The 14,014-nt window shown below is 44.4% G+C and overlaps 1 protein-coding gene across 1 annotated transcript in view; it reads right to left on the bottom strand.

Annotated features, from left to right (window-relative positions):
* Window positions 1-14,014, bottom strand: part of Rragd (Ras related GTP binding D) — a 45,359-nt gene that overhangs the window by 19,391 nt on the left and 11,954 nt on the right. The window contains exons 2-3 of the mRNA XM_042679612.1: window positions 8,216-8,511; window positions 1,066-1,265 (exon numbers count right to left, since the gene is read on the bottom strand). Of these exons, the coding sequence (XP_042535546.1) occupies window positions 1,066-1,265; window positions 8,216-8,511 (496 nt within the window). The remainder of the gene's footprint in view (window positions 1-1,065; window positions 1,266-8,215; window positions 8,512-14,014) is intronic.

Genomic DNA, 14,014 nt, shown 5'->3' with positions numbered 1-14,014 from the left:
CACATAAGCAAAAAGAAAAAAAGCCGAAAGTGGCACTGTGGCTCAAGTGGTAGAGCGCTAGCCTTGAGCTGAAGTGCTGAAGGACAGTGCCCAGGCCCAGAGTTCAGGCCCCATGACCGGACCACCCCCCCCCCCCAAAAAAAAAAAAAGAGTAGCTCTTTACCACTTGAGCCACAGCTCTACTTCTGCCTTTTTTTTTTTGCTGGGTGGTTAATTGGAGGTAAGAGTCTCATGAACTTTCCTGCATGGGCTGTCTTCAAACTGCAATACTCAAATCTCAGCCTCCTGGGGAGCTAGGATTACAGGCATGAGACACCAGTGCCTGGCAATTGGTCCATTTTGTTTTTTGTTTTTGTTTTTAATGTTGGCACTAGGGCCTGAACTCAGGTCTTCTTGCTTACTTTTGACTTTTTCTGTTCATGACTGGCATGAACCACTGGCATTTACCACTTTAGTCATACCTCCACATCCTGCTTTTTGCTGGTTAACTGGAGATAGGAGTCTCTTGAATCTGTCTGCCCAGGCTGGCTTGAAACCCTCAAATCTCAACTTCTCTAGTAGCTAGGATTACTGGCTATATGTTTTTATTTTATTTTATTTTATTTATTGCTGGTCCTGGGTCTTGAACTCAGGGCCTGGGCACTTTCCTTAAGCTTCTTTTGCTCAAGGTTAGTGCTCTACCACTTGAGCCACGGCCCCACCTCCAGTTTTTTTCTGAGTAGTTTATTGGAGCTGAGTCTCACTGACTTTTCTGCCAGAGCTTAGAACGGTGATCCTCAGATCTCAGCCTCCTAAGTAGTTAGGATTACAGGTGTAAGCCACCAGCGCCAGATGTGTATGTTTTATATAAAAGGACATTAGCCTTAATCACTTATTAATCCAAACAGAACCCAACATTACTTTCAGCAATGAGTAGAATCAGCATGTATAAAACTCATGTTTCCCAAATCCTCTCAGCACAAATGATGCACAAGTAACTGTCTGTGTTCAGCCAACTGCGCTGCTCGAGATGTCATCCTGACCTTCTCCCTCCTTCACTGCCATTCCTGAGAGCTGCGTTCTCACCTGAGGTGGATTTTTTCTAATCCAGCATCTGCAAGGTCATCATTTGCCCTCTGGTGAATATCTCTTTGGGTTTCAATTTTGTGGTCATCTGACAGTCCATCCACTTTATGAATGAACACCTCGAAGTTGATGTCAGCGTTGACCTTGTAGGCCCTGGTCACTGTGAGGTGGAGCCGGGCCAATGCTTCCATGTAGTCATCCTGGAACAAAGGTGACATCTGTAAGAGGCCACTTGGCTTCTTCACCTCAAACCACATGACTACAACCCCCTAAAATGCATTGTACAACCCTTCCATCCCAAATCCGGGCTTCAAAAGAATTCAAGTGTGAAAACCTGCTTTGTTCCTACAGTGAGGAAAAGGCTAGTCTCATACAGTGGAGTTAGGCAGGCGCAACAGGTTGCTGGAGGCTGAAAAGCCCACAGCTGCACTTTCAGGAGAAGAAAGTAGCCTCACACCCCACCTCCAGCTCCTCCTGGAAGGTCTTCCTCCTAGGGAAGTCTCCTGGTGAACTGTGATGCACACGGAGAGATGGAAACTTGGTAATAGTCCTTAGGTGGATGGAAAAGGGGCCTAGCAACATTTAAGAGCACAATCCACACCAGGCATGGTGGTGCACAACTGTAATCCCACCTACTCAGAAGTTGGAGGCAGGAAGATCATGAATTAGAGGTCATGCAGAGACAAAGTTAGTGAGAAACAAAATACAAACACAAAAGGGCTAATAGCACAGCTCAAGAAAGAGGTAGAGTGCTTGCCTAGAATATTTGAGACCTTGTGTCCAATACTCATTAACACACACAAGACACAGACACACAGACACACAGATACACACACACACACACACACACACACACACTCATGTATGCACTCACTCACGCACATGCATACATCCAGAGCAGAAGTCAGCAAACAGTGGCCTATGGGTCTTTATAGAGAGTCTGGTCTAGAGTAATTGCTTTAAACAATCCTGACATCTGAATAATAATATAATAAACAACTGTGTATTTTTCACGCCTAAGAAATATAACCTCAGGGGCTGGAGAAGTGGCTTAATGGTAGAGTGCTTGCCTAGCATATATGAAGCCCTGGGTTAGATTCCTCAGTACCACATACACAGAAAAAACTGGAAGTGGAACTGTGGTTCAAGTGGCAGAGTACTAGCCTTGAGCAAAAGAAGCTCAGGAACAGTACCCACAGGCCCCAGGATTGGCAAAAAAAAAAAGAAAGAAAGAAAGAAAATTTTATTAGCCAGGCACATGTGGCTTGGACCTGTATTTCTAGCTACTTGGGAGGTTGAGAATAGAAGGAATGTATTTAGAAGCCAGCCTGAGTAGGAAAAGCTCTGGAAACCCTCCTCCATCCATAGCCGAGCACACTTTTGAACCCCTGTCATCCCAAGCACGTGGGAGGCTGAGACTAGAGGATCGAAGTGCCAGGCAGCCCAGGCAGAGACAGCCCACAAGACTCCATCTCCACAGAAGGAAGCTGAGTGTAGCTTCCTGGATCATGTCTGCAATCCCAGCAATGGCAGGAATTCTAAAGTAGACAGATCCTGAGTATCTGGGTGGGAGTAGAGACCCTATCCTAAAAATAACTAGTGATAAAGAGAGTTAGAGAATGGCTCAGTGCTACCATACCAGAATAGCAAGTGCAAGGCACTGAATTCAAAACCTCATGTATCAGCAGAGTAGAAAATAAATAAATGGGGGGCTGGGAAGGTGGCTCCGTGATAGAATGCTTGCCTTGCATACACGAGGCTCTGGGTTCGATTTCTCATACCACATAAGCAGAAAAGGCCAGAAGTGGTGCTGTGGCTCAAGTGGTAGAGCGCTAGCCTTGAGCTGAAGAGCTCAGTGACAGAGCCCAGGCCCAGAGTTTAGGCCCCACAACCAACAGAAGAAAAAGAAAAGAAAAGAAATAAGTGGACTATCAATGGCTGAGGCTGTGCTGTGTCTCTTCATCCTCCTAGTCATCCCTGCCCTCCCCTCCCCCCCTTCCGCCCCCCCACAGTGGAGACCACACTGAGCTACTGCTCATCCTCCTTCACACTGCACATGCACAAAGCCCCATAGACTTCCTCATGCTGTTTACAAAGTTACAAGACTATCACATTCTATGGATGCTTTCTTCACTCAAAATTATACCAAGGAGATGCATTTATGTAGGAGACCATATCTCAAGCATTTAGTTTCTTTTTACTTGTTTTTGGTTTTCTATCATCCTGGGGCTTGAACTCATAGCCTCTTTGTGCTCAAGACAAGTGCTCTACCACTTGAGCCACCGTCCCACTTCTGGCTTTTGGGTGATTAATTAGAGAGAAGAGCCTCAAACTTTCCTGCCTGGGCTGGTTTCAAACCACAATCCTAAGATCTCTGCCTCCTGAGTAGCTAGGGTTACAGACATGAGCCACTAGTGCCTGGCTACATAATTCCTTTTAAATAACTATGAATTTTATTTTAGGGATGGCCTACGGTTTATCACAGGCTTGCATAGTGACTACCTAACATTTCTAAAGAGGCATTACTACCATGACAACGTGGCAGTCGTGTATACACAACTTACCCAGAAAGTGGTCTCGTCAAGTCATGTCCATGAGTTCCCAGGATGGGATTGGACAATGTGTGACACACCCACTGCTCCTGACCTTGCCCCATACCTGGCATCACATCTCTGAATTTATTGCCATCTGGAAGGTATGGACAGGTTTTGATTTTATAGTTTAAAAAAAAAAGGAAAGGAAGCTGGATGCTAGTGGCTCACAGCTATAATCCGGGCTACTCAGGAGGCTGAAATCTGAGAATCGTGATTTGAAGCCAGCTGGGGCAGGAAAGTATGTGAGACTCTTATCTCCAATTAACCACTCAGAAAAAGCTGGAAGTGGTGCTATGGCCCAAGTTGCAGAGTGATAGCCTTGAGCAAAATAAGAATCTCAGGGACAGCACACAAGCCCTGAGTTCAAGCCACAGGACTGGCCCAAAAAAATAAAGGAAAAGAAAGGTATCTGTAGGAAGGACTATAAGGAATAAAGGACCTTTACCATCATCTCAACCCACTCCAGCTCCATGACAACTCCAAGCCTAAAAAATACAGAGGGCAAGGTAAAAGGAGACTTCTTTCCTTCTCTTTTCTTCCCCCCTGACCCCCACCCCCAGGGGTATTCTTAATATTCTCCAAACGAAATCTAGTGTTAAGCCAGGTACTGCTCTCTCACACCTGTGATCCTAGCTGCTCAAGAGGTTGAGATCTGAAGATCATTTTTCAAATCCAGCCTGGACAGCCTGGAAAGTCTGTGAGACTCTAATCTCCAGCTTAACCACAAAAGCCACATGTGAAGAAGTGGCTCAAGTGGAACAGCACCAGTCTGTGTGAAAAAGCTAAGGGAAAATGTGAGGACCTGAGTTCAAGCTCCAGTACCAGTACCAAAATAAAATGAATAAAATAATTAAATATACTATTAGTAAACTATGAGGAGAGCAATAACAAATGTCATCTTTTCATCTTTTACTTGCTGAACTTTTAAATGAAAGGGAAATACTGGACAATGGTGTCAACAGGTTAAACATTAAAAACTGAAGTTAGGCCCAGAGTGGTAACTCAGACCTATAATCCTAGCTACTCATGAGGCTGAGGTCTGGAGGATTATATTTCTAGGGTTATCCTGGGAGGTAAAGTTCTCAAGACTCTCCAAAATACAAAGCTGACTGCTGGCATGACTTAAATGGTAGAGCTCCAACAGGGAGCCAACAGGGAATTCCAGGCTCTGAATTCAAACCCCAGTACTGGTTTTAAAAAAAAGAAAAGAAAGGCTGGGAATGTGGCTTAGTGTTGAGTGCTTACCTAGCATGCATGAGGCCCTCGGTTTGATTCTCAGTACCACATAAACAGAAAAGGCCAGAAGTGCAGCTGTGGCTCAAGTGGTAGAGTGCTAGTCTTGAGCAAAAGAAGCTCAGGGATGTGCCCAGGCCCTGAGTTCAAGCCCTAGGACTGGGCCAGAAAAAGAAAAAAGAAAAATATTGGGTTTATTGAGACAGAAGGATTACAGATAACTTCCCCATTATGTTTATCCAGCCTAATTTCTCTGAAAGTGGGTAAGGACATCCCAGGCAGGTCATAGTTGGCACTCGCATGGCTCGAGAGAGAACTGTCAGAGCTCTCGAGGTTTGTGGTCTCTGCGGGGTCATACCGATGTCACATGGTTAGCTCGCAGGAAATACCTCTGGCTTTTCATTTTAATTTCACAATATTTTGCGAGGACACGTTTTCTACCTGGGGATCTGTTCATCTGACAATCCTGTGATGATGAGGAAATCATGGGCAAGAAATAAAAATGAGGTGTTAGCACAAAAGAGCACTGCTTGCACACAAGGACAGACTGGCTGCCTGAAGGCTTCCCTCGGGTCTGCTTTGCTTTCAGTGCTGCAGGCATCATGGGAGATTCTCACACCCATTGTGATTTACAGTCAGTCAGCCTCCAGCAGAAAAGCAGTAGATATGCTAGGTGTTATGGCCCTGGCCTGGAATCCTAGTGACTCAGGAGGCTGAGACCAAAGGATCACAAATCCGTCCAAGGCATGAAAGTCCAGAACATTCTTACATTCAACTAATCAGTTAAAAAAAAAAAAGCTAGACTGGAGTGGGTATGGCTGCATTGGTAGAATGCCATCTGGAATGAATGCAAGTGCCCTTAGTTCAAATTTCAATACTGCCTAAAATAAAGTATCAGGTAGTAGTAGGCTCTAGAACTTTTCTTTGATTATCCTTTATTCTTAGTAAATGGTAGTATTCAACAACAATTTCCTTACTGCTTTATTTTTGTTTTGTAGTGTTGGGGATGGAACCCAGGGTCTTGTGCTCTACCCCTAAGCTCAGTGCACATTCATTCATACACACTCGCACACACACATACTCACACACACACACGCACACACACACACACTCAAGGCTCCCTTTGTTAGTTTTATTTTATTTTTTTGCCAGTCCTGGGGCTTGAACTCAGGGCATAGGCACTGTCCCTGAGCTTCTTTTGCTCAAGGCCAGCATTCTACCACTTGAGCCACAGTGCCACTTCCGGCTTTTTCTGTTTATGTGGTGCTGAGGAATCAAACCCAGGGCCTTATGCATGTTAGGCTAGCACTCCACCATTGAGCAACCTTCCCAGATCCCTTGTTGGCTTTCAAATACAACTAAAAACGATGGCTCTCCACTGGCACCAGTAGCTCATGCCTGTGATTTCAGCTACTCAGGAGGCTGAGATCTCAGTACTGTGGTTGAAGCCAGCCTGAGCTAGTAAGTCATGAGATTGTTACCTCCAATGAACCACCAAAAAGCTGGACATGAAGATGTGGCTCAAGTGAGAGAGCCCTAGTCTTAAACACAAAAGCTCAGGGACAGTGCCCTGACCCTGAAATCCAGCCCCAGTACACACAAACACACAAAGATTTCTCAGAAATTCTTTACCATTTTCTGACTTACCACCAAAAAAAAGAAAAAAACAAAAGAGAAATAAAACACATGTAGCATCCCAAATGGAAGGTACACTTTTCAAATTTAAGTAAAATTAAAACCAATCAAAAAGCTGGCACACTTCATTTGGCTAAATGGCAGTCATATTATCAACACTGAAGACGAGATTTGCTTTAGCAATTGAATTCCATAAGTTCAACTTGCTAGGTAAGCACATTAAATACTTAATACTTATTTCCTGAGCCATTGTGAACGAGTAAATAAGCAATGTTTGAGATCTACTCCCAGGCAGGTCTACTTCTTGGTTCTTAAACAACTAAAGAAATAGCACAGGGTGATTCTGGGGGCTCAGAGAACAAGATGTCCTTGAGCCTCCAGCAGAGAGCACACTGCCCACTACCTGGCAGACATGAGACAGGACAAGAGGGGACACTGCCAAGGCCACAGATGGACCAGAAAGCAGGTCACTACAAGTGGGACAGCAAGGAAAAGGCCCTAGACATGAGATGATGCAGGTATCTGGATCACACAGTACATTTCAGTTCTTCCCCTCCCACCTCCATCACGAAGGACAGGAAGAACCCCTAAACCATCTAACCCTGCTCCCATAGCTACACAAGCACAGGGGAGCTGCCTCCTGGAAATGGATGGCTCAGGTGACAATTTTATTACTACTGACTGCATAGATATATAAATAGACACCTTGTTCCTGATCCTCTTAGACAAGAGTCATCTTTCAGCTGGGCACCAATGGTACATGCCTGTAATCCTAGCTACTCAGGAGACATGAGATCCAAGGTAGTAGTTTGAAGCCAGCCCATGTGGAACAGTGGGACTTTTATTGTCAATAAACCAGCAAAAAGCCAGAAGTGGTGGTATGGCTCAAAAAAGCCAGGCAAGAGCAAGAGGCCCTGAGTTCAAGCCTCAGTACCAGTATGTACATGCACGCGCACACGTGCACACATACACACACAGAGCCATCTTTAAAACAATGTGGGCTCAGAACCATAGTAACTAACAGGGTAGACTGCCCTGTCCCCTCTTCCCGTCACTCTGGGGCTCCTGGAAAGATCTCCAGCATCCATCCTATTGGCAAGTTCAGGGCATAACAATAGTGTTGAGCACTCATCTGGAGGACCTGTTATCATAATTCATAATCAGGTCTGCTAATGAACAACTAAGGAAATTTTCTGTGTGTGTGTGTGTGTGTGCGCGCGCGCGCGTGCATGCATGCATACCCACCAGTTCTGGGGCTTAAAACTCAGAGCCTTGTGCTCTCACTTGGCTTTTTGCTTAAGGCTGGCACTCTACTTGAACCACATCTCCATTTCCAGATTCTTGCTGGTTGGTCAGAGATAAAACTCTCAGGACTTTTCTTCCCTGGTTGGTTTTGAACCTTAATCTTCTGATTTCAGGCTTCTGATTAGTTAGAATTATAGGCATGAGACACCAGCACCTGGCTAAAAATAGTTTTTCATGACAAAAAAACTGAGTAATGTAGGAAATATAACTTGGAAAGATACTAAGTAATCAGACAAACGCTATAAAAACTCACCCTGTACTCACCTACTTATCTATGTGAGCCAAGTTTCTCAGTATGAAGTTATACAAACCGAAAACAAAAAGGGAAGTGACCAAAGTCTTATTTAAGCATGGAGGCCTCCACACAGGAGCCACAGCTGTACCTGAGAGTCAATGACAAAGATCAGCGCTCCTGTGCCCCTGAAGATCATCTCGTAGTCGAAGGTAGGGTCAAAAAAGTCAATCTGTCCCGGGAAGTCCCAGATCTGAAAATTGACGAAGGAGCTGTTGGAAACGTCCTCCCGGCAGATCTTGTTCGTGCTCTCCAGGAACAGCGTCTCATTGGGGGACATCTTATGAAAGACCACCTTCTGGATGGATGACTTGCCGCTCCTCCGCAGGCCCATGAGCAGAATTCTGGGCTTCACCTCACTGCTGAAGGGGTCGCTGAAGTCCAGCACTGGAGGAACCACAGGGTGAGAGTGAGCATGGGTCTTCTTACAGTGGTTCATTGGAGGACCCCATGTCTACCCCACAGTGACAGACGACTAGACCTCAGAGCCCTATCACCCCACTCCCAGAAAATGCTGTCTCCCCATTTTCTGCTCTGCAGAGGGATGGATAATTCACCCTGCCATTGAGTACACTCCCGGAAGGAATCCAGGTCTAAGCTGTGTCCTTTTCTACCTCATCCTTGGAGGCTATGCAGGCACTGAAGAGATATTTAAGAGTCCAGCCATGTGTCTCTCACTTACCTTCTCCTGGACAGTGTTCCCACAAGCCACGAGTCCTGGAAAATACACATGGACTAAGTGGCTTAGATTCACAATATGACAGACCAGATGCTATTTTGTGACAGGCAGACTTTCCCCAACTTCTAGGCCTGCACTGTTAAGTAAGGCACCGAATAGCCAGATATAGTTTTGTTTTTTGTTTTTAGGGGTTTTGTTTTGTTTCCCCAGTTCTAAGGCCTTGAACTCATAGCCTAGGCACTATCCCTGAGTGTTTTTTGCTCAGGGCTAGTGCTCTACTACTTAAGTCATAGTTCTACTTCTGGCTTTTTGGTGATTAGCTAGAGATGAGAGTTTCAGAGACATTCCTGCCCTGGCTAGCTTTGAACTGCAATCCTCAGACTTCAGCCTCCTGGGTAGCTAGGATTGCAGGTGTGAACCATCAGCACCTGGCACAACTTCTTAAATTTAAATTAATTGTCCAAGCACAGTAGTTAAAGCTTGTCATTCCAATTAGGAAGGCAGATGTCAGGAAGCCAGCCAGCACAAAAAATTGGCAAGACTCCATCTCAATGAACAGCTGGGCATTGTAGCTTACAGCTTTAATTCTAGTTACTCAAGAGGTGTTAATTAAAATACTGCAATCTAGGTTTGCCTGGATAAAAATTTAAGACCCTATCCCAAAAGTCAACCAAAACAAAAAGGGCTTGATTGGGCTTAGCAAGCTTGTAGCCCTGAGTTCAACACACACACACACACACACACACACACACACACACACACACACACACTGATATTAATTAAAATGCATTGACATAGAAACTGGGATTCTCATTCTATGAGGTTCCTTGAGTAGTCAAATTTATAGACAAAAAAAAAGAAAGAAACAAGAAAATAGCATCTTTGTGTTTGATGTCCTAGAAGAAAAGAGAAATGAGTCATTATTTAGTAGGTACACAATTTTAGTTTAGGGTATATGAACAAGATCTGGGATTGGGAGGTTGGCTCAGGTAGTAGAGTGTTTGTCTAGCAAGTTCATGGTCCTGAATTCAACCTCCAAAATAAGGTGGGGGGGGGGGAGACAAAGTTCCATAGATGGGTGATGGTGACTGCCTAACAACTTGGTTATACTTAAACTGTAAATGCAAAAGCTGCTTCAAAGGCTGGGTGCCAGTGGCTCACAACAGTAATCCTAGCAGGAGGCTGAGATCTGAGGATCACAGTTCAAAGCCAATCTAGGCACAGAAGTCCCTGTGAAACTCTTATCTCCAATTAACCACTCAAGAACTGGAAGAGGCACTGTGGCTCAAAGTGGTATATTGCTGACCTTTAGCAAACACAGCCCAGGCCCTGAGTTCAAGCCTCATCACCACCAACAACAACAAAAAGCTAGAAGTTGACTTGTTGTTTAACTAGTAGAGTACTAGCCTTGAGCAAGAAAGCTTAGGGACAATGTCCAGGTTCTAAGTTCAAGGCCAGGACTGGCATCAAAGAAAGAAGAAAAACAAATGATTTTGATGACAAGTTTTACATTTTTTTTTTAAAATCATAGTTCCTGAGTTTTATTACCTGTGAAGCCCTCAAAGGCCACATCCAACAAGTGGCCCAATGTACTGGACCACACACATAAAGAATGCTGATGCCAACAGAAAGTTCAACAGGCTGGCGCTACTCTGGTACCTGGCAAAAAGATTCCAACACTAAAATACATTGTTAAGAACTTTAGGGTCTTTATATTACTGAGTAGAAGTTAGGACTTGGGGTAAAAGTTCTAAACTCTGTCGGGCTCTCTCTGCTTTGTGTGTGAGTGTTGATTCTGATGTCTAGTCCTGACACACATTCACTTTCTCTTCAGCCCTCCTGCTCCAACGCCGCACATATTTTACAGAAGCAAAGGCAGTATAGCACAGTCCAGTGCTGACGTCTTAGGTTCTCAAGTTAGCAAATTTGGGCCTGAACGCTTATACTTTAGAAAGTAGTCTTGGCTTTTGAGGTTTAGTTTCCAAATCCATAAAATGGCATTGATAATGATTATTTAGAAAAAAATTTCACAGGACTGTTAGATTAATTAAATAAGATCAAATAAGAATTTGTTCTAAAATTATTATCAAAAATAAAACTCAACAGGGTGGGCTGGGAAGGTGGCTCAGTGGTAGAGTGCTTGTCTTGCATAAATGAGGCCCTGGGTTCAATTCCTCAGCACCACACAAGCAGAAAAAGCTTGCCTTGCATGCCTGAGGCCCTGGGTTTGATTCCTCAGCACCACATAAGCAAAAAGAAAAAAAAAAAGCCGGAAGTGGCACTGTGGCTCAAGTATACAGCACTAGCCTTGAGCTGAAGAGCTGAGGGACAGCGCCCAGGCCCAGAGTTCAGGCCCCATGACCAACAAAAAGAAAACCAAAAAGACAACAGGGTTGGGATGTGACTTAAGTAAAAGAGGGCCAGTCTAGCAAACAAAAGGCTCTCAGTTCAAACCTTTAAAAAAAAAGGGGGGGGCGGGGGGGGGGGGGCGGATATAGCTTAGTCGTAGAGTGATTGCCTAGCATGTATGAAGCTCTGGGTTCGATTCCTCAGTACCACATAAACAGAAAAAGCTGGAAGTAGCACCGTGGCTCAAGTGGTAGAGTGCTAGCCTTGAGCAAAAGAAGCTCAGGGACAGTGTCCAGACTGGCAAAAAAAAAAAAAAAAGCCACTCAAAAATTTGCCAGGTGCTGGTGGCTCATGCCTGTAATCCTAGCTAGTCAGGAGGCTGAGATCTGAGGACTGTGGTTTAAAGTCAGCCTGGGCAGAAAAGTCTCCATGAGACTCTTATCTTCAATTACCCACTCAAAAATTATAAGTGGAGCTGTTGCTCAAAGTGGCAGAGTACTAGCCTTCAGCAAAAGAGCTCAGGGACAGCACTTAGGCCCTGAGTCAAGCCCTATAATGGTGGGGGGAGAGGGGGAATGGGACTCATGATGGTAAACATCTGTAATTCTGTAATTCCAACACCCAGGACGCTGAGATAAAAAGATCATAAGTTTGAGGTCATCCTGGGCTACATGGTGAAACTCTGTCTCAAATATAAGTACATAGCCCAGCACTGGGGGCTCAAATTTGTAATCCTAGCTCAGGAGGCTGAAATCTAAAGATTGTGCTTCAAAAATAACCTAGGCAGGAAAGTCAGTGAGACTCTACCCTTCAATTAATCACCAAAAGAGCCGAAAGTAGAGCTGTCTCTCAAGTGGTAGAGTATTAGCCTTTAGCAAAAAGAAGCCCAGGGATAGCACCCAAGCCCTGAGTTCAAGCCCAAGGACTGACTCTCTCTCTCCCTCTCCCTCTCCCTCCCCCCCCTCTCTCTCTCTCAAGAAGCCCAGGGATAGCACCCAAGCCCTGAATTCAAGCCCAAGGACTGATACTCTCTTTCTCTCTCTCTCTCCTTCTCTCTCTCTCTCTCTCTCTCACACACACACACACATACACACACACAGTATATAGACCACCTCTTAGTAAGATAAGGTCCTGAGTTCAACCCCAGTACTTCTAAAACAAGAGATCAACAGATAGATAGATAGCCTGAGTAGGAATTAGACTCTATCAATTAACCACCAAAAGGCCGTAAGTGGCTTTGGCTCAAGTGGTAGAACACCACCTTTGAGCAAAAAAGCTCAGGGACAATGCCAAGCCCTGAGTTCAAACCCTAGAATCAACACACACACACACACACACACACATACACAGAGTTCCACTTTACACTCACTAGTATGGTTATACTCAAAAAAAGACAGCCAGGTATATAACCCTAACTACTTGGGAGGCTGAGACTCGAGGATTGAGGTTCAAGAGTAAGCCAGACAAAAAAGTTTGTGAGACCCCTTCTCAACCAATAGCTGAGCACCGTGGTATATACCTATCATTCCATGCTACACAGGAAGCTAAGATAAGGAGGATCACAGTTCCAGGCCAGCCCCACCAGAAAAGTCCAGTGAGACTGTCTCAACAGAAATGGACACAGGGACACAAGCCTGTGTTCCCGGCAATGACAGGAAGTCTAAAATCCTCAGTGTGCAGGTGGGAAATGAAACCTTATCCTAAAAATAACCAGCAAAGAACAAGAGCTGGGGGCGTGGCTCCGTGGTAGAGTACTTACTTGCTTGGCATGTACAAGGCCCTCAGTTCAAACCCCAGTACTACCAAAAAAGAAAGAATATAATCAAATATAGACATATCTATATATTATTTTTCTAAATTTCTATTTTTGTCTTCTGAACTACCCTTCATAATGTCTTTTTCCATCCTTGGTCCCAGTCTAACCTAACCCAATAGATTGCAATGAAATCCTTTATTCCCTATTAAAATTAGCAATTATTTCTCAAAGATAGGTAGTTATCTAAACCACATGTTATTATTTGATACTGTGGCTGTCTTAGTAAATGGCACTATTTATAAAGGGTTTGTTTGTTTTGGTGAGTCATGGGGTTTGAACTCAGGGCCTGAGCTCTGTCCCTGAGCTCTTTTTGCTCAAGACTAGCGCTCTATCACTTTGAATCACAACCCCCACTTCCAGTTTTCTGGTGGTTGATTGGAAGTAAGAGTCTCCCAGACTTTCCTGCCTGGGCTGACTATTTATAATGTTTTGATGTTTGAATTTATAGCAAGTATAGGTAAACACACAAAAATAAACCAAAGAACAGTTGGCAGGTGCAGAGGTATATCGACAAGCTGTATCTCACTCCCTCATTTCTCACACGCTTCCAGTTCAGCAACTTCCTGAGGACATTTGACATAGCAGTAACTCACCTGGGTCCTCCTTTCTCCATACTGTCATTACAAGCCTTATCTTAGCAAAAGCAAATCATGAGCCAAAAAAGGAACAAGGACTTCAAGTCCAAAAATATCACATAGGTAACAGGTTAAAGTTTTCCCTTCTCAGATTAAAGCCCTAAGATGAACAGAGAAGACATGTGTTATAAATAAGAAGCCTGAACTTGAAATACAAATGAGAACTCCTTACCAAGTGATAGCAGGGAGAGGAAGCTTACACCTATAGTCCTAGCTACTCAGATCACTAACTGTGACCTAAGGATCAGAGTTTGAAGACAGCCCAGGCAGACAAATCCAAGACCTTTTTTTTTTTTTTTTCTGGTTGATAGTGGGGCTTGAACTTAGGACCTGGGCTCTGTCCTAGAGCTTTTTCACTCTACCACTTGAGCCACAGTGCCACTTCCAGTTTTCTGGTGGTTAATTGGAGAT

The sequence above is a fragment of the Dipodomys spectabilis genome, unplaced genomic scaffold (genome assembly GCF_019054845.1).
Source record: "Dipodomys spectabilis isolate Male_0828 unplaced genomic scaffold, ASM1905484v1 ptg000053l, whole genome shotgun sequence".
NCBI classification, from domain to species: domain Eukaryota; kingdom Metazoa; phylum Chordata; class Mammalia; order Rodentia; family Heteromyidae; genus Dipodomys; species Dipodomys spectabilis.
Note: the sequence above shows the minus strand (reverse complement) of the source record. Positions and strands in the feature narration are given on the sequence as shown.